The sequence below is a fragment of the Stigmatopora nigra genome, chromosome 16 (assembly GCF_051989575.1).
Source record: "Stigmatopora nigra isolate UIUO_SnigA chromosome 16, RoL_Snig_1.1, whole genome shotgun sequence".
Taxonomy (NCBI): Eukaryota; Metazoa; Chordata; class Actinopteri; order Syngnathiformes; family Syngnathidae; genus Stigmatopora; species Stigmatopora nigra.
Window position 1 is genome coordinate 6,882,522 of NC_135523.1, and position 26,401 is coordinate 6,908,922.

At 37.6% G+C, this 26,401-nt stretch overlaps 2 protein-coding genes across 10 annotated transcripts in view; both read left to right on the forward strand.

The window, feature by feature from the left end:
• The window catches only part of ntng1a (netrin g1a), a 127,515-nt gene that overhangs the window by 43,895 nt on the left and 57,219 nt on the right, over window positions 1-26,401 (forward strand). Inside the window, exons 5-11 of one of the 9 annotated variants that reach the window (XM_077735850.1) lie at window positions 7,657-7,772; window positions 8,548-8,748; window positions 12,077-12,210; window positions 12,700-12,925; window positions 16,838-16,893; window positions 17,971-18,172; window positions 21,126-21,677. The gene's annotated coding sequence lies outside the window, so the exon portion shown is untranslated. Of the gene's footprint in view, window positions 1-7,656; window positions 7,773-8,547; window positions 8,749-12,076; window positions 12,211-12,476; window positions 12,926-16,837; window positions 16,894-17,970; window positions 18,173-21,125; window positions 21,678-22,591; window positions 23,166-26,401 lie in introns of those variants that run through there. The other 8 variants (XM_077735851.1, XM_077735858.1, XM_077735854.1 and 5 more) reach the window with 8 other exon arrangements.
• Window positions 14,484-15,896, forward strand: prmt6 (protein arginine methyltransferase 6). Its single transcript, XM_077736007.1, has one exon. It carries the CDS (start codon window positions 14,549-14,551, stop codon window positions 15,605-15,607), a length of 1,059 nt encoding a protein of 352 aa, XP_077592133.1. The 5' UTR covers window positions 14,484-14,548; the 3' UTR covers window positions 15,608-15,896.

Here is a 26,401-nt window from a genome sequence, read left to right on the forward strand (position 1 = left end):
ATTATATTCTTAATAGCTCAGATATATTTCTAGAATGCTTTTCATGTAGTTATTCAGGTTTTTCTTCCAAAGCTCAACTCAAAACATGTGCTTTTGACTGTGTAGATGTACTTATATAATTTATTGACCTCTTCCTTTGATTGCAATTTCTGGTAGTTCTTTAAGTGAGAATCTAATTTGAAGCCAAATCATGTTTTTGAGACCTTTTCACTCTACAAAATTGACTCTCATCCTTAATTTATAAGGCAGCATCCCACTGTCAGCACCTGCTTCATATCCTTTCACTGCATCAACATATGGTTTGTGCACATAATCAGCCTCGCTATTATCTTGCCGCATGACACTGCTGAGATGTAAATACATGCATGTTATTCATTAACGGTCACATGAAAGACTACAGTTTTTCAGAGAGTTATCACTTTCAATTTTTTATTGGCATGTGTGCAGTAATGCCCTAAGTCTTTAAAAAGTAATCTTTTTACATGTGGGTTTCTTAGATAGTACTTCAAAATATTTTCAGTCATTTACCTGGATGTACAAGTGTTTGCTTTAAAAATTTAAAAAAATCATGGTCATGCTCATTCAAGTTTAAAAAGAAAAACAAACAAACAAAAAAACATCCAATCACTCATGCAGGCAACGAAGAGTGCACGTTTCAGAAGGAACAACTGGAAAAAAAAAATGTCGCACAACAGTCTAAACTTCCATAGGGAAAGCTATCTATATTCATGAGATTTTCTAAACAATGGCAGACTAAAGTCGGAAAGAGAAATCCATTGTTTGCACATTTTTTATGAGAAGGAACTGATAGAAGAAAATATTCATTGAATGTTGGTTTTACATTGCATAAAGGTGGGAATCAGATAATGTTTTAATCAAGACAACCATTAGTTGACTGTCTTCAATTTTTTGTTGTCATTTTTGTAAAATATATACAATGAACCCTCTATGGAATTTATATAGTATAAAGGCTACATGTCGGCCTCACAACTTTGGGGTCCTGTGTGGAGTTTGCATGTTCTCCTCGGGCCTGTGTTGATTTCCTCCGGGTACTCCGGATTCCTTCCACATTCCAAAAACATGCATTGTAGGCAGATTGGACACTCTAAATTGCCCCTAGGTATGACTGTGAGCGTGAATGGTTGTTTTGTCTCCTTGTGCCCTGCAATTGGATGGCCACCAATTCAGGCTGTCTGCTGCCTCTGGCCCGCAGTCAGCTGGAATAGGCTCCAGCACCCCTAGTGAGGATAAAGCAATTCAGAAAATGAGACGAGAGATGAGAAAGATAAAAATATGAATTTCAAAAACTGATCTGTCTAGACATATTTTTCCTGAACTATAGGTGATAAATGCTTTAGAAAATACGACCATGAATATACTCCTCAATTGAAAATACGGCCAGAACATTCTTCCCTTGATGATTAATTTATTCATTTGATTCACCCCAGACAAACTCTAAAAAAATGCAAACAAGGATTAGAATTCTGCAAGGGTTCAACTAGGGCATGCATCTATTTTCTCCAGGCTACCACGGGGTATGTGGCGCATGTCACAATTGACATTGGGTGACAAACATGGCATATCCAGACTGGTCACAAACCAATTTCATGGTATTAGGATGCACTGAAAAGATATGTCCTTGTAGGTTACCCCCTCCACCTCTGAAAGTCAGCACCCATGTGTAACAAAGGTGAGAAAACGCGTTTGAGTACGTGTACCTGACTTCACAGCTTTCTTGATGAGAAAGCATTGGCAGATTGTCTTTGAGCCTTGCAGTTGGCACGCTTGGATCTGAAACGAATTGTTGTATAGTGGCATGTTGCCGTCATTTTTGAAGAGCAGTGGCTGCACCACAGAGGACATCCCCATTCCATATGTTTGCGTTTATGTGGTCTTGGAACTTCTGTTTTTTTTTCTTTATACCTTTTTTTTGCCACCAAAGAGTGAAGGGAACAAAGCGAGTGTAATAAATGATTGCCAATATCAGTCGCGCCTCCCATCAACAATGTTTATAAAAATCACATTTATATTTCTATTAAAATCTTAATATTCCTAATGGTATACGTTTTGCTTAAATAATTGTTGTGTACATTCATTGAATTTGTTTAACGCTAAGCTTCCACTTATTAATTAAAATATATCATTATTTCTAAATTGCAAAAACTTGCAAAAATGTCAACAACTGGAAATACACTGTAGTATACCCATTATGGTTAACATCATTATAACCATTCTCTTATTGCTGTGCAGTGGCTTTTGACAGAATTGCTTGCATCATTTGGATGGCCCTATAGAAGAAACTTAAAGGCTTCTTAGAGGCAGTGAGTTTATATAAGATTTTATCAATCCAAAAATCCCCTTTTCAAGCTATATCAAAGCACCTGCCATTTTGTAGCCAAAGGTTAAAGGCCCACAGTGGGCTATGAGCAAATCATAACGGTCCACGCTCCCTGGCTGACACTTGCAACCCGGGAGTACTTTAATAAGCTGCCGGCTGACAGAGAGAGGCAGAGGAAGTCAGGTGCTCTCTGTGGGAACGACACCTTGCTCTCCCTGACGGGCGAATGTGTGCTGAAGTTCTAATAAGAGGTTCAAAAACCTATTGGCTGAGGCGATCTCATAAGATTCCAAAAGGCATTGCCCAGCTTTTTGCTGATCATAAGTGAGACTGTCACTGGGAATATACTAGAAAATGATATTAAAAACAATTAAGAGCTCATTCCTTCATCCTCAAAAGGGTCATGAAGGGTGCTGGAGCCTGTACTTTGAATGGTTATGCATTAAATACGTGTTGAATATTTAAAATATTTGTTAACTTGTTTTTTTAAGTGTGTTGTCTACAGCAGAAAAACAAAACAATATCGTATTACTAATGTACTCAACTCTACATTGAAGTCTACATGGAAGTCGTGTGATAAAACACAGTAAGAACATATGAAATATGCTGAAAATACCATAAGATGCATAAGATACTGGCCATAATGAGCGTACATTGAATTCCCTCTATTTAACGGGGAGCTGTTTAAGCAATTCTGGGCTCATAAACGACTGCTTTTTAGTACAAACACTTATTTTCTTTTTGTATCGGGTGCCTGCAGTGTTTTGCTAAAGGCCGTCACGTTGAGTGCATCATTGGTTTTGAAGCAAAATGCTCTTTGATGTGCTAAAGCATCCCTCTCCTTTTGAAACTTTAGGGGAAAGCTGACTAAAATTTGGGGTTATATCCCGAGACTCTGTCCCATTCCATGTATCCATTAGCATCGATAATTCTTTAGTTTGCCGTCCGGCCTCTTTAATACCAAACTAAAAATGGATTCAATATCCCCACAGAGAGGATCAACTGTTGTAGCAGTGGCTAGTAGTGCAAGATATAAACACCCCTGTTAAAAGATTATTCTTATCAGTCATCTGTGCATTGACTGAGCCAGCCCTTCGCCATGTAAAAGAACACCACCGCCTGTCCTGAGATTAGAGCTCTATCGCAGTGAATTTCCATTGCAAGGCAATAAAAAGTAATATACCCAGCTTTCACTCACAGGATTATATGCCACTGAGAGAATAAGGAATTGCCAGTTAAAAAGCAGGAATGATAAGCAAACTGTAATTACGCAGGTATGTCCCCCTTTCTGTAGGAGATGCTGAGAATGGGTGGCAAACTGCACGGAATGTAGTTTTCACTCTTGCTTGTGATGAAACTAGACTCTATCTAACTCTGGATTTACAATGCATGATACCGAGAGACAAATAAATTAGGTTTCAAAATGCTATCTACTTTACTATCACCTAATGCCATGCTATCATGCTAAACCTTGTGAAATAATTGCACATTTATAGTGGTTTTTACACGTTAAGTCTGAGTTGTTTGACTCTGGCATGGTCCACTTGCTTAGCCCCGATAAAGTTGGTGGGAGTGTTTTGTTTACCCAGGGTATGTAATCCGCGTTGCCATATTAGGCGGGTTCCTACCAATCGGGTTCGGGCGGGGGAGAAATGTATAGGCTGGGTTGTATAAAAATGTAGGCTATTGTAGTTGAAAATCTCTGGAGAAAATAGCAATAGAATAACATTTCAGTAAAGGTTTTCTCACAAATATCTTTCTTTTTAACAGCAATGACATGCCAAGGTTGAGGAAAATATGAAAACAAAATCATAGAGGAAGGACAGTGTAATTCTTCATTTTTGGGGTTTGTTTCAGGAGTATTTTGAAATGTTTACTCGCAATAAAAACATTTTCCCAGAATGCATTTTGGAATCAGCTGGCAGGAATATTGTCAAAGTTTTACTTATATTGATATATATTTTTTTAGGTCTAGTAGAGAATATAGTTTATTAATTATTGTGTTTATTGAAATAAAGAAGAAAAGATTACACCTCCCAACTCAGCATAATTCTCCCCTAGTTTTTTTTACTTCAAAAAGTCAGATAAACAATCAAATTAATGATAAAAAGGAAGAAAAAAATGAATTTCCTGCACTATTCCTGTATTTTCCATTTGTCACTCATTTCACCAGTCATGGGGCATCAACTCATAATTTCCATGCCATTTCACCCCTTCATGTGTAAATATTTTATACTCTTGCACCTGTTCCAGATGCTCATGTCTAGTTCACTTTTCACCTTTTGTCATGAATAGACTGCATGCAACTGCATTATTAACTATGATCAATGTCCAGGTAAAAGCTAAAATGACCTGACTGAACTCTATCATTTATTTCATTTCATTCTTCCTATTATTAGTTTTATTTTCCATGTATTCATCTGGCGGTTTGAATAAGGGCTAAAGCTAGAAATACACTAAATGTGCATAACATGTTGGAAAATTCGGAAGCAGTAGCTGAAGTCAAACAGTTTTAATGGTTGCAATTACGATGACGGCTGCATTGAAAACTGATTGGAGTAAATAGCATATTTTTCTTCATGTACATCTTTTGTGTGAAATACAGCTGCTATTTCAAACGACCTCCAAAACCCAGCAACAATATGCATTTGACAGAAGTCCAATCTACTGGGATTCATGTTATTCACATATAGTACAAACCCTGGTGCCATATGGGATCTTTTTACAGCTCACTTAACATTTCATCTAGGAGTCACAAAGATAAACCAGAACCCTTCATATGCTCTGGTGCTAAGGCAACAGGACAGGAAATCATTGCCATCAAAACAATCCTGAGGAAGGTCAGCTAAATCAAGGGAATTAAATTAGTCACCTTGAGGGAAAGCAGAGACATAGGCCTAACCAGGAGACAGAGACAATCAAGACATGCAACATGACAGATGTATAATTGAGTGTGTTTCCTTACTAATTACAATGTGTCATTTGGTGAGTCTCTTCTGAATAGTAGGGCTACAACTAACCATTATTTCAGTAATTGATGAAACTGTCAATTATTAAGAAATTATATGAGTACATTCTGTGCATATATGTATTAGTAAAAAAACAAAAAGGCAATACTTGACATTAATTATCATGCTTGTTTTTGGAAATCAGATGTTTGCTCATGTCTTATTTATATTGAACACAATAGGCTATTTTGTATGGTCAGGTATGTGGGAGTATTAATTATTGGAAGGCTGAAATTATAAGGGTCCTCTCTTTGTATAGGATGAAGGAAATATGATTTTTCTTTTGCATGACAAGAAGGTAAACCTGTCAAGCTTGAGAAAGAATGGGGAAAGTGAAAGAGAGAGAAGTTTGAGCCAAAGACAGACATCTTTGGGTGTTGGGATTGTTTCCACTTAATTTACATACAATTGTTCAATCTCATCTTCCAGAAATGTGTTCTCATTGTTGGAGACACAGAAGAGCTGCCGGGTCTTTTTAGCACAGGCATTCATTAGAGAAACGCATCATTTGGATGTCATGATTGTACACAAAGAGTAAATTAGAGTAAAGTACTCCCTAGTAAAGATTGATTATTGGTTGTGTTACCTATACTTCCAAAAGCCTGAGAACTGATTCCCAAGTCAAATTATAATTTAGGTTGTGCAAATTATGCCCCATCTTGCTTTTTATAGCTTTATGTCAGACAACAGTGAAGGTTTACGGAGTGTGCTTTACCAGTGTCTATAATTTATGTACATCTGTGTTTTTCTAGTTATCAGAAAATAGCAGAAAACTAGTAAAAAATTAGTTTTTTTGCCTTAATAATTGTTAAACACAGGAGGAAAATTATAACCTAAAACATTCACACCTTATCAGTCAGATATGGATAACAATATAGAAGACAATACAGTGCTTGTATGGCAGCTTGGGTGCATCAAGGGATTTTGCTGCAGAATCCTGTCATTTACAGTGCATTGTATGTGTTTGCAATTTCTTCCAGCCGATGTAGAAAACTCCTAACTGACTCTCCAGGGAGAAAGAATGACCCAGGCTCACTAAATATCTCGTGCAGCAGCCCAAACTAGCCATTTAAGACTGCAATGTAATGTCCCTCCTGGCACTTTCTGCCCAGCCAATTAGAGGTCCGAACAGTGGTACTCAAGCGGAGCGCTGCTATGGATAGATGATGACATTGTTTGGGGATGAAGCTAAAGCTGTTAGAAAGTGCAACTTTTTGAAATGCAAATTAAAAGCAAACACTTTCTCAACCGTTTCAGACAGTGGCAGCCTCTTTCCACATGCCGTTGTTGCGGCTTTTACTCCGCTATGCAGGTGGACAAAAATAACTACAAAAATCTCTGTGTTTATGCTCCAGAAAATACTTAACATCATGTTGACAAATGTAGCTTTACAACAAGCAATGGGCTGTTTGAAAAACAATGTCTTTGGAAATGAACTGTAACAGTAAATTTATGCTGCTTCGGGACAATTTTTGCCTCTGGACATACATTGTTACAGTTTGAAGTTCATATGAGGACATACTCCAAACAGCACCCTAGGCATGAGTCAGTTTTAGGCTTTTTTATTTCCTAACACCAGAAAAAAAAGAAGAAGAAAAGATCTACTAGTCTTGTTCAAATACAGACTGAAACTTACATCTCAATACTTTAATTGAATTCAATCATAACCACAACAGTTGGTTGGATTGTATTTATGTGTAATTTCTGGAGCAGTTAGTCCAGATTTCACTTGGCACAATCCACTTTTGTAGAGTGCCAAAAAGCAGACGGGCCAAGACATAATGAGGACTAGTGGTGTAAACAAACTACCAATCATAGCTGTCATGGCTCGCAGGCTACAGCACCATTCCATTAAGCTGTTAAGTAGCTCATTATCCATTTTTCTTTATATTCCTTCCCAGTGATCACCATAATTTAAAAATGTAAATGGATTTGAAAAATAAAGAGATTAAGAGATTAAGGGGACAAAAATTCCATTTTAACAGTTCTTTTGCATGGTGACACAAGCCTTTCTTTCGTTCCTTTGGTATTGTTTTCCTGAGTCTTCTTTGTAAATATCAAATGAGAGAAAACCCGCACGCTGAATAAAGCAAACATTGACTCATAATTTTGGGTTCTCTCGTTTCCATTTAAAATTCTTAACATCAGATAATATGGCATAAAATCCTTTATCCGCCCACTCAAGAACTTTAATTTCATATTTTCATTTCAACTGGTTGAGGTTGTGGACAGATCGATGTATGCAATTAGACACCCCCGACTCTGCAATTGTGCTAATGTGCTTAAATGGATTTTCTCATTTGTTTGAAGGTCACCAATACTGTACAGCTAAATCTTGAACCGTGGTCCTTGTGGTCAGCATCTCTTTTGGTAAAAGACCTGGAGAAGTTTTCACCGCCATTGTGAAGCAAAGGCCTGTCCTACAAGTATGTTTCACAGTATCCCATACATTTTTTTGTTCTTGCATTGTGATAGTGAAGGATTCTATATAAAATAGGTTTCCAGGGATAAATCAGTTTGCATAGGTAGATTTTGAAGGAATCTGCAGGGGACTTTACTTGAGTATTTATTTTTCGGATTACATTAGATTTACAAGATTTGGAAACATATATGTATCTATGTTGTTCATAATCTTTCCACTCTTCCCTACCTTGCATGTTGATTTTCTACTGGAAGGATGCCCTTTCATTGTTTCTCAATTACAAGCCGCTGACCTTTGGTATGTCAAGTTACAGAAGCATAGTCAACTCAACACCAAGAACCTTGAACATCCATTTCTGAGTTCACAATAGACATTTAGCATGTGACCAGTAACTGTAAACACCTCAGACAGGAGGCATCAGTTTCTATCAGACCACATTTCAGCCTTGTCTCGATTCGTGGGGGTGCAGTTAGAATGCAGCTGAAAAGGTTGCGAGAACATTTTCAATGCTCCCTCAAGGCACCATTTTGGACTGCTTTGTCAGATGCTGACTAGGTTGACTGTTTGCTGTGTATAATGCTCGAGTTGTTATCATCTTTGGACAAAAATATTAATGCCAACACTGAGTTGGTGGTCAGTAAGCCACTTCTTAATTCTCCATTACTCCTGTTCCCCTTTGGGCAGGTGGAAACCTTAACTTAATTCCTGTTCACCATTGTTTTCTTTTGTCTTTCTGCTTTCAGAGCAATTTCAATGTGTTTTCTTTTTGTGTATCACAGCACCCATGACTCTCCCCTCCAACCCTCGGATGAGAATCTTTTTTGAGTGCTTGAGCAAAGAAACCAACTCATGGGATTGCTGATGAAATGCTGTTAACGGTCCAAGTCCCTCACTTTGGTTGGCCTCTGTGCCTCTGCTATGCTGTCACGCTACAGGGCAAGGTGTTCGTCTCTTCCTGTCTCGCAGGGATGCCCTTTCTGGTGAGTTTCACTCGGGGTTCCGATGGATGGAAAATGTAGCTGTTGTAGCAGAATTTGAAGCCACTGGTTAGATGTTTGTTCTGAGTCTCTTGTGGGTGTTTGGAGTCTACATGTAGTCCCATATTCCAAGGTTCATGGTGGACTTTGAATTGTCATTGGGTTGTTTGCTGATCTCTTCTGCCGCATCCTTTGTGTACTTACTATTTTTGGGGGTGCTAGTGGTAATATGTTCAATGTATAGTAAAACATTTTTAAAGGAGTATAATTAGCTTCTTTTTTGTAAGTCAAGTGAATTTACATTTATTTATACAGCCCTTAATCACAACAAATGTCTCAACAAGCTTCACATACTCACAGTAGATAAATAATTACCGCACACATTAATCTGAAAACACAACATAGTCAGTTGTTGTTTTCCGTTTCCAGTCATCATCATGATCATCATCCATGATTAATTATCTTACATGAGATAAAAGCACAAACTCAAACAATCAGTTAAAAAGCTGAAAGGAATTCCAGGTTTTCACGTTATGGCTTTTCATAGTAGGATACAGAAGGTAACTTTAACAATAATGTTTGAAAATTTAAATTCCATTGCATACTTGGACTATATTAATCCACCCACAAAATAGAGAAGAAAGCACACTACTAGTGACTGACTAGTACTCATTATCTGACTGAGGTAAAGCCACATGTCAGTGCTGCTTAGATATACTTTATTGTTGTCCATTAATATCTATACAAGCGTTTTCTTCTGAATGTGTCTGGGCCTGCCTGCTCACATAAAGGTTCTGATCCCGCTAACTACCACTGCAGATTCTCTTGTTGCCCGTCTTACCTTCAGGGCATGATGCACCACACCTTAACAGAAAGTGAATACTGCCTTCTGTCCCTTTGAAACAGCATTGATTTTTTACTTTGCAGAAACCAAGGTCAGTGGGAAGAACAACCCGGGAGCGTCTTATCGTCTCTAAAATACCAGACCTATCTGTCAGTCTATTAGTTGAGAGCAACATCAACTCTAATGAAAATACTGGACTTACCATGTCTTTGTATTTATAATCGAAACAAAACTATTTTTAGTTTGTAACTTAAAAGTTAACTTTAAAAGAATGTTGGATCTTATATTACTGCATCTCTTCTTGGGCTTCTGCTATAAAATATGAATGTGGACGTTTTGAATTTCTTGTTATCTCCCTGTTTTTGGGTGAAATGAGGCTCTTAACCTCTGGCATAATAGTTCTTTGGATTCTTGTGAAATGGTACATTTTACCATAAAAAGCCGACGCGGTCTCTTCCGACAAGACATGAACAAGTCATTGATCTAATTATGGCAGCAAATTACACCTTCAAAATTAATTTCTACTCAACTGTCTCTACTGTGACAAGCAAAAAACTAAAAAGCTTAATTTTAATATTTATAAACGATTAAGTCTATTTAAATGGCAATAACGTGATGATTCATCTTGAGTTAGGTGTGCGCAGTCTAGGTTTGATTCCCATTTGGTGACAGTGTGATTGTGTGCCTAAAAGCAGGTTGTTAGTTTTATTGTGCCCTGCGATTGGCGGGCAACCAATTCAGGGTGCCCCCCTCTTTTTGCCCGTGGTTCGCTGGGATAGCTTCCGGCACCCTTAAGTGGTATGGAATATAAATTGCAATAAATTGCAAAAGGCTATATGTCACTATTCATTTTGGCCTTGATTGCTGAACAAAAAAAAAATACTATTGCTAATTAAAAATACTTATGGAAGTGACTAAGTGAAATTTATTTCACTTATTTATTGAAATGTCTTACCTTCATATGTGTGGAAACAAATACCTTGTGGAAAATACAAATATAAAAGTGCAACTGCAAATTCAGGTTCACAGGCTGAATTTAAATGTGCCATGTCTTAATGACTGAATGTTGGCCTATTAATAGTCCAAGGTAGCATAATGAAGTACCATCATTATGTTTTAATGTGTGTTCATGTCCAAAGATTTTTGCCACACATGGCTTTTAAAGGGTAATTGCTGTCAACTTGGATTGTTTTAACCTGACACAAAATTGTGGAGGATTGCAACTGTTTTTTCATTTCATTGTTTTGAAATGTAATTCAAAAAGTACTCAATTATGATGATGTAGTTTAAAATAATTTTCACCAAGATTCAATGTAATAAATCACAGATTATCTTTGATTAGAATTCAAGATATTCAGCCAACCTTTAGAGTTCGAAAGTATCCTATGACACCTTAATTTACATATCTTGGCAAATATATACGGATGTTCCTCATTAATCAATTTCAATACGTTAAAATATTCCCTGTTAAAATCATTTAACCTACCATTTTATTATACTTTTGGTCAGTACAATCGCCAAGTGGTAAGCAGATCTCTAAATTTCCCTTTTGTCTTAATATTAGTCTGGATAAATTGTTTGTCTCAATGTGCTTTGTGTTTTGCTGGCAATCATTTAATGGTGTGCCTTGTCTCTCGGCCAAAGTGAGCTGGGATTGGCTCCAGCACACTCACGACCCTAATGAGGTTAAGCATTATAATTGGACATATTATTACTTGCAAGTAAAAGGGCTTGTGGAGGTTTGTAAAACTCCATTGGGGCACATTTACTTTGCTGTAAGATTTCATCGTCACATAAACACCATTAAAATACAGACATTTAAGGGTGAAGGGGGTTGCAGTTTTTTCATTCTAGCCTGCCTAGGTTATCTATACTATGCTTAATGGGGCTTGTACTTGGTAATTTGATCTGATTGCATTGCCATGTCACTGATATTTGGCTGCATGAAGAAAGTGAGTCTACAGGGAAGAGGATGTAATTAATGAATTGATTTCCCGGGATGCGGATTGTCAGCCAAGTCTTGCTGTCGAGTTGGTTGGTGTGACAGTGTGTGTGGTGGCTGGGTGACTGGACAAATAAACAGCAATTTAAAACCCGGTGGGCATTTTGCTTCAGCCATTGTTATAGGTTTTTTTTTTTGTTGAAAAGTGTTGGCATGTGTGCTGATTCAGTGCAGTCAAATACCAAGTACAAATTTGGAAAAGACATCCAAATAGATAAAGGCAGTTGTGGAGGATGGAGATGTGATGGGTTAGCTTCTTTTCATTATGACACACATATAAGACCAACTCAATATTAATCATTAAGAGGAATCAATAGAAAGTCATTACACCCAAAAAATGCTGTTAAAAGGTGTTTTTATCTATACAAGTTCTTGCAAGTTCTTCTGTACGAATACATTTTATGTCAATTTTGAAATTCTCTGCATGCCATATAAATTTCCAGGAGAATATTGTGATCACGTGTGTATGTGTGTGTTGGTTGCAGCAGCTGACAGGTCCGGTGTTTCTCACAGTGCACAAGAAGCTCCCATGAGGCCATGCAAGCCGACCAAGAGGAACAGCTGCTGGTGGCCTTCGTGAAAAGCCAACCTCTTTTTCATACCCCTACTCACGCATACAGTATAGTTATACAACACATATTACTTTGTATTTGTTCTTTATTCAAGTAGTCTTTTTTCTCACACACATACTCAATAACACAATTTGTTGGCATTTTGCACCAATGTGGAAAATTAATAATGAATAGTCTCGATTTGCATGACTGACTTTTTTTGCAAAGCTTCTATATTAAGTTTGCATTTTCTAATGGGAAGCTGAAAATCAATCTATTATTAAGATTTTTTTTTATTTTGTTCTCAATTTTAATTATTTGGAGGTTTAGCAGCCTTTTGGTTGAAATAGTACTACAACTAACAAGACTGTTTTGAGTGTGTACTGTGATTTACTGTCATGACCAGGTTTTCCTGTGCAAAATGATATACAGTACAATTTACTCAAAAGAGTTTTAAAAAGAATAAACATAGCACTTTAATAATATAGCATGGCATGCACTCCACTCAACTTTGAAATGATTGTTTTCATGCAGATTTTCTCTATGTATTAAAACAGGATTTGTAGCATACAGTGTGAAGAAGAAGGTAAACATGGCCAGCGGACACGGCATGCGCAGGACGCTGACTGTGTTTGGGTTTTGGCAGTAGTTTGCCCAAAGCTTGAGAGGAGCAGAGGACGACACGGCCAACTGCTTCTTGTCTGTGTTCATCTCCAGCAGCTATGCTTCAAACCATCCTGTCAAATTCACACCATCACGATGTGTATACGTTTCACAACGAAGGTATGTATCCCAGTGTGGTATGTATACCATCCTCACGTTTTATTACAATGCCCAAGTTCGCTTTAGGCTCTACATCAATTCACTCCAGTGTTTGGAACACATTTAAATTTGTCAAGTGTTGATTTAAATATTTACACTGTCCCAGTGTTTCATTCTTTAGTTGAAAAAGAGGTCATTCTCATTCTATTTCTATCCTCATGAAAAACACAACGACATACCTTTGTTTTTTTTCAGCTCATTTTGTTTTCACCATTTCGTTCTGCTGAATCCAAATGTAGAAAATTGAATCTGACCCCTTTATTTTTGTATTCTTCTGCGGACCACTCCTCTCAGCCCACCCCCGTGTTTTCAACATTATAACACAGGATACAGCTCCTGCTCATTTCACCCGTATCGTTTGGGAAACATCTCTGAAAACCCGAGAGGACCATCAAGATAAGAGTTCTGCCTGCCATAACTTTGTAAAAAATCTCAGACGTCTTTTGGGCCGCTTGTTAAAAGGTAGACGGTGTTGATGTTGATATGTAGCACATGAATCGAGGCATGGAGTATGGTGCAATCCAAAGAGTCTAGTCTTTGACAGACAATTATTTTCTGCAAAACATATAGTCATTTTTCTTACTATTATTAATTGTTAGAATTAATGTAATTAGTGTTGTTGTTATTGTCTTTATTAGTCGTATTACTATTATTATTATTATTATTATTATTATTAGTAGTAGTAGTAGTAGTGGTAGTAGTAGTAGTAGTTTCTGTAGTAGTAGTAGTAGTAGTAGTAGTTGTTGTAGTAGTAGAAGTTGCTGTAGTAGTTGTTGTAGTAGTAGTAGTTTCTGTAGTATTTGTTGTAGTTGTAGTAGTTGTTGTAGTAGTAGTTGCTGTGGTAGTAGTTGCTGTAGTAGTAGTTGCTGTAGTAGTAGTTGCTGTAGTAGTAGTTGCTGTAGTAGTAGTTGCTGTAGTAGTAGTTGCTGTAGTAGTAGTTGCTGTAGTTGTTGTAGTAGTAGTTGTTGTAGTAGTAGTTGCTGTAGTAGTAGTTGCTGTAGTAGTAGTTGTAGTAGTAGTTGTTGTTGTAGTTGTAGTAGTAGTTGTTGTAGTAGTAGTTGTAGTAGTTGTTGTAGTAGTTGTTGTAGTAGTTGTTGTAGTAGTTGTTGTTGTAGTAGTAGTTGTAGTTGTAGTAGTAGTAGAATCATTGTTATTACTATTGCTATTGTTATTTTTATTATTATTAGTGGTAGTAGTAGTAGTATTATCATGGTTATTATATTGTTATTATCACTATTATTATTATTAAAGTCACGTGCCATTGCAGCTGATCATACTAATTTTTAAAAATGCATTTAAGCAAAACTCAGTTTAGATTGTATTTAAAATATAGAGACTTACAAAAATAATACATGTTTCTTTCTTTTTTAATGTAAATAGTTATATACATTCCTACTGATGAAAAAAAACTGTCCAGTCTGTGAAAGTAACCGCCCACTCCTGAGTCCTAATCACTAAATCGTGGGAGTTGTAGTCTTATTTTACATTCACATTGCTGTGATGTGGGCCGTTAAAAACTTCAAATCCCAACCGTCGTAGTAAGGAAGTATCGCGCAGTGTCGCTTCTGCAACACGCTGGTAAACATGTCTCGCGTGGCAAAGAAACGAAAATTAAATCAAACCCGACAGGACAGTCTTTACTTTGATAGCTATTCTGATGTAACTATTCACGAAGAAATGATAGCGGATCATGTGCGAACCAACACGTATAGATGGGCCATCCTGAAGAATAGCGAATCGATTCGGGGTAAGGTTGTACTGGACGTGGGGGCGGGCACCGGCGTTTTGAGCATGTTTTGCGTCCAGGCCGGTGCCAGAAAAGTATACGCCGTGGAAGCGTGTTCGATCGCGGAACAAGCTGTGAAAATAGTCAAACACAACAAGATGGAGGATCGAATCCAAGTCATTCGAGGGACTGTGGAAACGGTGGAGCTGCCGGAAATGGTGGAAGTGATTGTGAGTGAGTGGATGGGTTATGCCCTCCTGCACGAATCCATGCTAAACTCAGTGGTATATGCACGCGATAAGTGGTTAAAAAAGACAGGAGGGATCATTCTACCCAGCAAAGCAGAACTCTTCATCACCCCCATTTGCGAGCCAGTGGTGGAAGACCGCTTGCATTTCTGGCATAATGTCAAAGATGAATATGGCATCGACATGTCATGCATGAGTGACTTTGCCAAGAAATGCATCAAGAACTCAGACATTTCTGTCAGCCCGGTGACCGGAGAGGATGTGTTGTCTCATCCGGCCCGGTTCGCCGAGCTGGATCTCCACACGGTGACCGTGGAGGAGCTGCGGTCGGTCAAAGGTCACTTCAGGTGTGATTCTTTCGGATCTGCTGCAGTCAATGCATTTTGCGTCTACTTCACAGTCTCCTTCCCTCTTCCGGACAAACTGCAACCTCTGGTTCTGTCCACGTCCCCATTTAAGCCCGAGACCCACTGGAAGCAAGCTGTTTTGTACTTGGATGAGTCTGTGGATGTCGTTCAAGACACACAGGTCACTGGGGAGGTCAACATGTACCCATCGGAAGAAAGTGACCGACATGTGTGCATTCGCCTAGAGTACACAATTGGAAACCAAAAAACACACTCCAAGACTTTTTCTATACCCGACTGGAGCTCCGAAACGCCATCTTAGTATCCTCAGATTCAACTTCATACAATTTTTGATTCAGCTTTTAAGGATATGGACATGACTATTTATTTTCCAATACCTATGGCTTCCTTCTTAAGATCCATTTCACTTGTAAAAAGAACACAAATTACTTTGAAATATTCCCCTGTTAGGTCAAATGTGATTGCCAAATTTGAAGTACATATTTTGCTTTTTTTCATGCAAATTAGAACTATTCACAAGATTAAAAATGTCATTACTCAGTCAAGAATATGTAGTGTAATTGTTCTGTGAAATAAATGGTGAAAATGTATGATATTGTGTATCAATCTATACAAAGGTAAGTCATAAAATTAAACAAGATCTTACATTCAAAATGTTTTGTCAGCATTCTACTTGACAGCTCTCTGAGGAGCAATGGACAGAAAGTGGTTTGCAACTAAATCCAGATCACGTGAAGCAAATCAAATTTGATTAAAAATGTATAATGCAAGTCACTCAATATATATGAAGTTTGATTTTAAAGGCAAGATTAAAGTGCCATGGGAAATATGTTGAGAAATTCAAGCAGATAAGATTATTGCCCAACTTATTCCTGAAATATCTATTCTTGTAGTTTTACAACTCTTGTTAAATTCTCACATTAAGTCAATGTGTCCCTATTTTTTCTCCATTGGGAAGCTGTGCAAGGTCTCTACCAAATTGGAGTCAAACAAACTTGGTAATGACACAAAACAAAAGTGCCATGAATGTAAATGGAATTGTCAAAATACAAGCAGTCATTGGATCACACTTATGCATTTATAGTCACACTTGTCTCCAGAACACTAAACTCATCGGGCTTTATGCCTGCCTGGCTTGATTAGGAAACAAGTGTTAAAATTGAAATTTGATTATTTGCACTTAAGACGCAGATATATAAATTTGCCTATTCCAAACTGTGGCTGGTGTCATTGGGCAATTGGTGTCGAAGAAGTGGAATAGGCAAAATAGAAAATGTGTTGCTTGAATAATGACAGAATAGTACATGTTAATTCATTTATATGTCTTTATATAATAGTACACTCCCTGAAATGGTCTGACTGTCAGTCAAGTCCTCAGACCAGGTGTTACCTTTAAGATTGAGTTTTTCGGCAGTACCGATTAAATGTATTGTTTTAATTATTGTGATTCATTTCATTGGTTAATCAAAAGGATGAAATGCCACATTTTGGTTCATTTTATTTTTTTTATATTGCTCTTCCTTTATTTTAGATGACAAGGTGACAACGAAATTTGTTGAAGACTACACTGGCTAAAAGTGGCAACTGGTAAGTCAAAATAATAATTCCACATAAACACTTGCAGAAATGGGTACTAGCCAGTTTTAAGTTTTACTGTTTATAAATACAGGAATTTAATGATAGGCAGGCTACTTTCCTTGAATAATTTGCCACGGGAAAAATTACAACAAAACAACCCAAAACTAAAACAGCCTGAATACTGCAAAAAAATATTCATTAAAAAGTGAACTATAGTAAACACTGGGGAATAATTTCCTATGGGCAACCTATTTTCTTTCTAACCTAGTCGGTTATTTTTCAAATTTATGTGTATTAAGGTCCTGCATCAGGTATTATACTGTTTAAACCGATATATACAGTATTATTGAATTTTCTCACACATCTTGGTTTTTGTAATGGCAGCAGAGAATCTAATCACGTCCATACATTTATCCTTGTATTCTAATGACACCATGAATGAGCCAATAGGATTCAATTCCTGCAGTCAGTTACAGTAACCAATATTTCTGTCAGCACATCCTGAGTACACAAATTAGAACCACAATATTGACAAAAGCTAATTTAGTAGACCAACTTCCAAAGACGTGGACTTCATTTCTCTAGGGTGCTAAGCTGAGAAAACTATTTGTCATCATTACCATCAGCTACCGGAACTGATCCACAGATCTTGTGTCCAATCCATGCTGGATCTCATTCAGGCACCCAACCAACAACATTGAAAAATAAAAATAAAAAAATCCTGTTAATTTTGACTCTAGGCTAAAATTCTCCCCTAAGACTGATGCTGTCTTTTCAATGACATCCAGTTTAAAGCACATAGTCATGGTCAAACGCACACCATGAAACAAGGACAAATTTTCTCTGCACCTGTTAAGAAACCAAATCACTCGCAGGACCACGTAAACCATAACAGGGTGGCCCCAATTCACAGTTGACCTGAGGCACTCCATCGCCCCCCCCACCCCCTGTACAATCTACCAAACTATGTGGTTCACTCCTCCCCCTGTCCGCTAATCCTTTTTCAATCATGCACTTTTTGGATTATGCCATCGTGTAATTCTTTCAGGTATTGTTTTATAACTTAATATGATATTTCAATTTCAGCGAGTTGGTGCATTGGGCTTAGAACACCATATAGGATTGGATAAGCGGTGGAGGTCTGCATGCAGCAGATTGGAGCCCAGGGTTAGCGCCAGGCTGATAAGCATAGCGACTGACCTGATTTGCTCCTTCAACCCATCCTGTATTGAAAAGGGAAGTGACTTTTCACTTTGTGACTGGTCCCTCATGGAGCCTGGTTTAGTAGGTGAGGATCACTAACACTGACTGTTTGGTGCATGTACAGAAATGCAGATCACCTGTATCACAAAAGCAGGGGAATTCAAATACAGTTAATATTAATGAGTTGTTGTATTTTAACTTTAAAATAATGGCTCACACAGCTCCACCTAAATGGTCTCCAATAGGCCTACATTTGGTAAACTATAAAATCTGTAGATATTACATTATATGGGTTTCAAACATGAAGCTCGTGGACTAGAAGTGGCTCGCTCGAAGGTCCATTCTAACCCGTGGCGTTGTCTTGACCGATGGACCCTTTGTAGCTAATTCATACTTTGCACACAATCAAATGCTTTAATTTATTTAATTAGTCAATTTTAGTGTTACACTTGTTCATTTGCTCTCTACCCTAAAACAGCACCTTTAAAGGAAGCCAATGGGTTAATAAGGAACCTTAAAATGCCCCAAAAGCAATAGGGAGCAACCTGGAAATGCCCAAAACTCAGAAAAAACTGACAAATGAACAAGAGGCATCCTCAAAATCAATAGAACATGATCTAAAATTTAACAGGAGTGACCTGTAAGTACCCTAAAATGAAGGTTAAAAAAAAGAAGTGATGAAAAATTAACTCATTGCTTAGTATTGGCAAAAATAGACACTTAAAATGTCTATGGATTTTCATGTTATAGTGCCATTGATGGCGCTAGACGCCCTATTCATTAATTAATCGCCCCTCCCAGTCAAAATGGATGTCTAGTGATGCCAATAGAAGCAAGTAGTAAGTTAACTTTTTGGGGACAAAAATAAACTAGTCCGACTATGAGATTTCGTTGACATTAATGTGAACTCCGAACGAAACTGAGTTTGGCACCCCTGGTCAAACCAGTAGGAATATAATGAGTTCCAAATATCACTTTTCAAGTGTTAACAGGAATTAGGCGGCACAAGTGTGGAAAGATTTGGGAAATGGAAGAGAGCAACTCTCTAATTAAGAGTCGCTGGCTGTCTCGTACATACAAGCTCCCAATTAGCAACAAGGCAATTTACCCATCAATTTTCAAATAACGTTAACGTCATTTGACAAGTGATAAAAAGGGAGGAATTTTCTATAATAGATAATTGTTTTTTTAAGAAAATAATAATCTTGAACTCTTATTTTATAGACAAAAAAACATGGTTTTAGTTGAAGGATTTGTAGTGTAAGTTGTCAATGGCATATATTTCATCATAATAAATGACATGCTATTATTGGCCAATGCTTAAATGTCATTAAACGTTAATACATTTTTATCAATCTGGGAAAATTTGTCTGACCTTACATATAGAAAGTGGTTATTTTTTGGAGTGTATTTAGTCTTAGAAGTGTCTAACTCAGGTTCAAGTGCCAGCCACATGTTGCTTAAAGGCTTAACTGTTGTATCAAAGAAAATAATAGAGGATTATCCTCTTTTCTTTTTTTTTGTTTTGAGTGAACATATCAAAGTGCCATTGTATTTTAGTCTGAGCCTAAACTGTTTTATTGTTAGCTTGCTGTGTTGCACCTCTCTTTTGTCACAGAGTGAATTAAAAAAAAGTGGTTCATGACAGGCATGCAGCCCTCAGGCTGAGAGAGATACAAAGAAAAAGACGGCTGCAAGGAGAGCTGTCTCTATCGTCCCCACCCTTGACGAGTCAAACAATAATGAACCAACAGCGATCATGCTTGTGTGGTTTATAGCTGCCTCAATTGATGTAGCGTTGATCCAGGACAGGGATTAATTGCTATCAATACTCCCTTTTACAATATACTTTCTCTACAAATATTTTTACCACTAAATGCCATTGCAAAAAAATAATGTGTATATGCATGTGTATAGATGCATGTGTATATATGCATGTGTATATATGCATGTGTATATATGCATGTGTATATATGCATGTGTATATATGCATGTGTATATATGCATGTGTATATATGCATGTGTATATATGCATGTGTATATATGCATGTGTATATATGCATGTGTATATATGCATGTGTATATATGCATGTGTATATGTGTGTGTATATGCATGTGTATATACATGTGTGTACATGTATGTGTACATGTTTGTACATGCATATACACATGCATATACACACATATATACACATGCATGTACACATGCATATACACACATATATACACATGCATGTGTATATATGCATGTGTATATATGCACGTGTATACATGTGTGTATATGCATGTGTATATATGCATGTGTATATATGCATGTGTATATATGCATGTGTATATATGCATGTGTATATATGCATGTGTATACATGTGTGTATATGCATGTGTATACATGTGTGTATACATGTGTGTATATGCATGTGTATGCATGTGTATATGCATGTGCATATGCATGTGTGTACATGTGTGTATATGCATGTGTATGCATGTGTGTATATGCATGTGTATGCATGTGTGTATATGCATGTGTGTATATGCATGTGTATGCATGTGTGTATATGCATGTGTATACATGTGTGTAAATGCATGTGTATACATGTGTGTAAATGCATGTGTATACATGTGTGTAATTGCATGTGTATATATATGTATATACCTGTGTGTATATGCATGTGCACTGTGTATATGCATGTGCAATATGTGTGTATATGCTCGTGTAAATGTGTATATGCATGTGTATATCTGTGTGCGTAATTATATATATACTTAACTAACGACTATATTGTCACATTTGATTGGTTTAATGGAGTCGGGTGCTTATTGTTGCTAGTTCTTATTGGTTAATCTTGTAAGCATCTCTGGGGAAAAAAAATTGAGGAAAAAAGTAGCAACTCTACTGTAGGCCAAAAGTAATGAGTAATATCTCTTCTTCACATACTAACTAAAGTATAAGGTGTGGTAAAACTACTTTTAGAATACTGCCAAACAATTGACCATGTAATGAAAACATTTTTTCCCTCCCCTGTCTTATTTTCTTACAGTTGAGACGCACCTTCTTGATGCATTCTCACCACATAAGATGCTGTCTAACTCGCTTATATGAGTGAATTTGTTTGGTGATGCGGGTGTCACATGTCCCACGCTTTATCCCAACTTGTGACATGCCGATGCCGCGACATCTTTGATGAATAAAACAAGTGCAGTTCAAGGTGGTGTCTTCCAGCAGCTGCCGTCTGCAAAGGAATCAAGTGTAGCTGTCAAAGGCACAACATGTCTGGGTGCGTGCAGCCACTCGGCAGTTTCAGCACTCTCGCTCCTCGCCTCTGACGACCCGAACCCCCCCAAACAGAGGCACTCGGAATGTTTGCATCCGACAGTCTCTGTATTTCTGCAAACTTTTAAACATCGACATTGCTTCCGGGACCATTCACTGCTATTTTTTTTCTCTTGCCTCTCTCCATCCGTGCAGTGTCGCTTCTTCGATCGGACACGAGGACGGACGCTTACCGCTGGCACCTGCATGACATGTCCCGTCTTAAAGCGGATTTAAACGGCTGCAACAGGCGGCATGGCTGCCCAACTGTGAGATGAAGGTGAGAAAAGGCTTCCCCGTTGCATTTGCGTGAAGATCGGATGGTTTCTCGGAATGTTGGTGAACTTTTGACGCTTTTTTTAGATGCGCACCACGCGGTTGAAATGTTTGCGTGTCACGGCCAGGTGCCTGTTTTGTTATTTATTTAGTTATTTCATTCTTTAAATGATCCGAATACTAAAACACTTCACATTTTGAATGAATAGATTATTTAATATATGATCAAAATATGATTTTTTTGCATGGGATTCTTTAAAGTAGCATATTTTAGAATTTTAATCTGTCGTGGTATTCATTTATTCACTAATTTCTGTTTTTATATTTGGGAAGGTTAAATATGCACATTTTTTAAAATGTATTATAAGATTAACTATGGTAGTTGTGGTTTTCCATATTCTTTTAGGATGATAAGGATTATAAAATAATAACACGCTGCAAGGTTAACGTTCAGTGTCATGACCTCATTTTTCTTTTACTAGTTAAACTTTTTGCTTTTGTTAGTTTAACTCTTTGAAAATCACCCACTTGATTAAACACAATTTATTTCTTAATACGACGAGTTCACCCACATCCTTATAAAACCATAAGATTTGACGATATGTTAGTACCCCTAAATTTAGCCATTAAGATGTCCGTGTAATAATGGAATACTGCACGATTATTTTCATATATCGTAGATGTTATATATGAAACATTCAAATGTCCCTTAAAGTGTTATCCCGATGTAATAATTATGGGTTCTATCGATGTAAATACATGACTTGGGTATACATATTTCACTTTTTTTAATTTTTCGGCATTACAACCGTATGCTTGAAAGGTTTGTGCGTGTGCGTGGATGCAAACTGAGCCAGGGGAGAATATTTGGCGTGGTAAAGGAGGAGGTTGGGTGGGGAGGAGAGAGACCACCCATAGGTGCGCGTGGTGGTGGAGTTGCGAAACTGAGCGTGCGCCCGGGAGCGCACCATCTTCGCCGCCATCACATCTCGCTTAGTCAGCTCTAAGCCAGGGGGTACTAAAATGGGGTCCTAAGATTTAGAAAGAAAAGAGAGAGAGACCCCTGTAGTATCTTGGTCTGCGGGGATGTTGAAGTTTGCCAGTGTTTCATCACGATGGAGTGACTCTTAGATCGGGACTATGATGGACACTTTGGCTTCGGAACTCGAGTCCAGAAGTGCTCCGGTTTGCATGACGCACTGTGCTGAGCGAGCCCCCAGGACGGCAATCAGTCATTTGTGTTCATGTGGCAGGAGCAACCTCATCCCGATCGTCTCTAAATAGAGCGATGGTGGTGGTCGTGGTGGTGTGCGCAACGAGCCCTCTGAGACTGACGTGCCAAGTCATCACCTTCCGCTTCGTGCAAGAAGAGCGCGTCTTAAAACGCTTCATTCTTCATTCGTGATCACTCGGTGGCGACCTCCGAACTTGTTGATGTGCAGGGTGGGCGATCTTTTGGAGAGAACGTGTGCGAGAGTGGACTTCATTGCTTGTAAGTTTGTTTAATTGCCAAGTTTACTTTGTTAAAGTTGTTCTGTTGTAGTGGAATTGAAGGGATCAAAGTTTCTTCTCGCTTGGTATTATTACTAGGGATTGCTTAGAAAATGACTCATTCATTTTTCTTGTATTTATTTATTTTTAGGGGGCTTTCTTAAAGTTAATGTCCAGAGAATGGTGAATTATTGTTTTTGCTGGTGCCCTCTTGTGGAAGTCATTGTGGTTTTTGTCATCTATCAAGTTTAATTGCATCTGTCTCTTCTAGAGCTGCCTGGTATGGTATTAATTTGACATCATCTGGGCTGACAATTATGGTTAGGCTTCCCCTGGTACATTTTAAACAGGTACTTTAGATTCTAAATGTATTCAAAGAAATGTTTGACAGTACTTTGAATGAGCCCTCCTTGGCTAGTTTCGGGGTGCATGTGACTGATGGTATTTTGGAAATGGTCAAATACTTGTGTTGGATTATATTCTACTATTAATAATTTAGTTGGATAACTGTTGATGGTCGTCAAGAACAGTGTTTTTTTGCTTTAGGGTTCAAGTAAAGGTAACATCCAATTATATATGCCTATTAGTTGTAGTAATGGTTTAAACATAGCCCACTTATATTCTAGTCTGAAATCAGGAGTCTGCATGCCTAATTTTTGATGTTTTTTGTTTTAAAATCATGCTACATTGAGGCTGAGATTCATCATTTGGAAAAAAAAAGTGGCGTCTGAACACCTGAGATAAAAAGAAAAGGATGAACCTCAATTGCCTCTCTGTCAAGTAATTTTATTCGACAATTTGCTCCCTCTTTTTCTGGCCTCTTTGCAGTATTTGCTGCCTGTCACAAGCTACTTGAGTGCGCATCTTCTTTACAGCTAAAGTGGGCATTTTTGAGTATCCAGGCATGTCACTGTGGTTGCAGAGTAATGTGCATACCGCCTTTTAGGAAAAGTGTTTTTAATTATGCATTAGGTGTTCCTGTGTCGCAAAGAGAGCGATGCTTGGTGGTGAGGAGAGGTAAGCTGTGGAGGTTGGGGTGGGTGGTCTCGCCCTCTCATCCACAATGCTATTTGCACGTGGGGCTGGAGTAACTGATCCCTGAGGTTTTTTTATATTATTATTACTCAAACTTGGAAAGCATCTCAATGCTCTTCAGTCAAAATTGCTGCTCCTGCACAAACAGAGTGCAAGTGTCAGACCGGACCACTCGGGGGAGAAGGACCATGTGTTTAAGATTTTTTTTTAAAAGTGTTTAAGGGAGTATTGTGGCAGATGGAAGGAAGTGAAGCGTATCCTTAGCAGTCACACAATGATTTCTTTCAAAGGCCTTAGACTTGGGGTGCTGCTTGATTTGAGGTTTGTGTGGAAGGGTGCTATAGCTGAACATTTTAACACCAACAACAGACATGGTTTGCAAATGCAATATTGATGCATAGAAATGTATTGATGGTGTTGAAGTTAATGCAATTGCTTTCTTGATTAAATTACTGCAAATATGGTTTAAAATTATCTTTTAGGCAGAACTGTTCCATTTAGTGTCTTGATAGTCAGATGGAGGAAGCTAAATGTGTGTACTTTGTACAGATAAATTTAAAGTCAGCCATTAACATGCCATCGCAGACCAAAATATTCCTTACAGTACATATAGAAACACTGTCACTTAATTGACATAAATCAAAGACATGTTCTGTATCCTTAAAGAATTCTCATAGCAAGAATACACAATTATTATTACAACAAAAGTATAATTAAACAAACAGAAGCAAGCATTTGCACAAATTGTATTGACATATTATAGTATGGATTATTTAAGATAATGGAGACTAATGAGTGTAATGAGTTATTTTTTTGATCCATCACATAAATGTATTTTTTTAACGTATAATAGAATTGGTATGAAAACTTTAGTACAATGGCAAGGGAGGAAAAATAATATAATAGTATTACTGCCAGTGCTTATCTTTCCATTTACACATAACAGTAGTGTGCATCCCTGTACTATTTTTTTATGTGTGGAGTGAATGCTTGTCTTTCATCATCCACTACAAAAATGACACCATCATAGCCTTTTTCCCTCCCTTTATTCACTTTTCAAGGTGGAGGTCCTCAGAAACATGTGACGCCAAAACCCAATTAAAATTCTTGCAGAGTGTGCTTTAACGAGACCTCTCACAACAATATGATATCACAGCTTGAATAGAAGCCCAAAAAGTCTTGTTGGGTCTACCTTTCCACCAAGTAGCTAAATTCTCATGCACTTAAACAGCTGTCAGCGCAGCACCCATTTGCAATGGGTAGACACGATTAAAAGTTTATAAGGCACTTGTGGGCACCGGCATTTTTTAAAAGTGGAAACGTGATGACGCTAAGGAAAGCATGCATTATAGGTGTGTTCTTAGGGAATTCATGACTGTCATGTTTGAAGGGCCAAGCTCTACTCTTTACACTTTTATTCATGAGACCTGTGGTCCTATATTTGCAGGTTATTAACAGCTAAGATAAGTGGATGAATTTGGCGAGTGGAGCAGATGGAAGGGTCTATCCTTATCCATCTTTCATCTACTTCTGACTGTCTGCCCTCCTGTCTTCCTGCCCTTCCTTCTCCCATGTTTCTCCTTTTGTGAGGCACTGGTGGAGAATATGAAGCAGGAAGAGGCAGGAGAGATGAAAGTAAAAGAGGCAGGAGAGAAGCTGTGTCAGAAATTGCCCTTGAAAGTGCATAAAATGCGTGAAATTAAAAATAAGGTAGGGATACATCCCTTCTATCGGGGCTTTACCTTGATAATTCCAGTTTAGTTTGTCCTGAAATTGTCCTTTGTGACCTGAAGTTGACTATTTTTTTGAATGATTAGGCATTACTAATTTGTTGGAGTGTGATTTGAAATTGCAGTCCTCATTTTCAGAATTCTGAATGATTATATTTAAAAAAAAAAGAGTCAATATTGATTATCGTACTGCTATTTCCCTTAGAGATAGGCTTTGGAAAACCCCAATTTCATAATGATTTTTTATATTGATTTTAGATGTATTGATGATTAACAATGATATATTTGCTTATTTTACAGTCTGTCAGGATCCACATTTCAATTTAATTCAACGTCCATTTAACAACACTAGTTACATTTAAAAATGTGTTTTAAAAATGTACGTCTCAAACAATCATTTCGGTGAAATATTTCAAATATTTCAATGAAAACTATTGCAAATTGAACAGCATATTTTAAAGTTGATAATAAT

Bases quoted from the DNA above. Each gene is read 5' to 3' on its own strand.
- prmt6 (XM_077736007.1), top strand. From the start codon at position 14,549: ATGTCTCGCGTGGCAAAGAAACGAAAATTAAATCAAACCCGACAGGAC.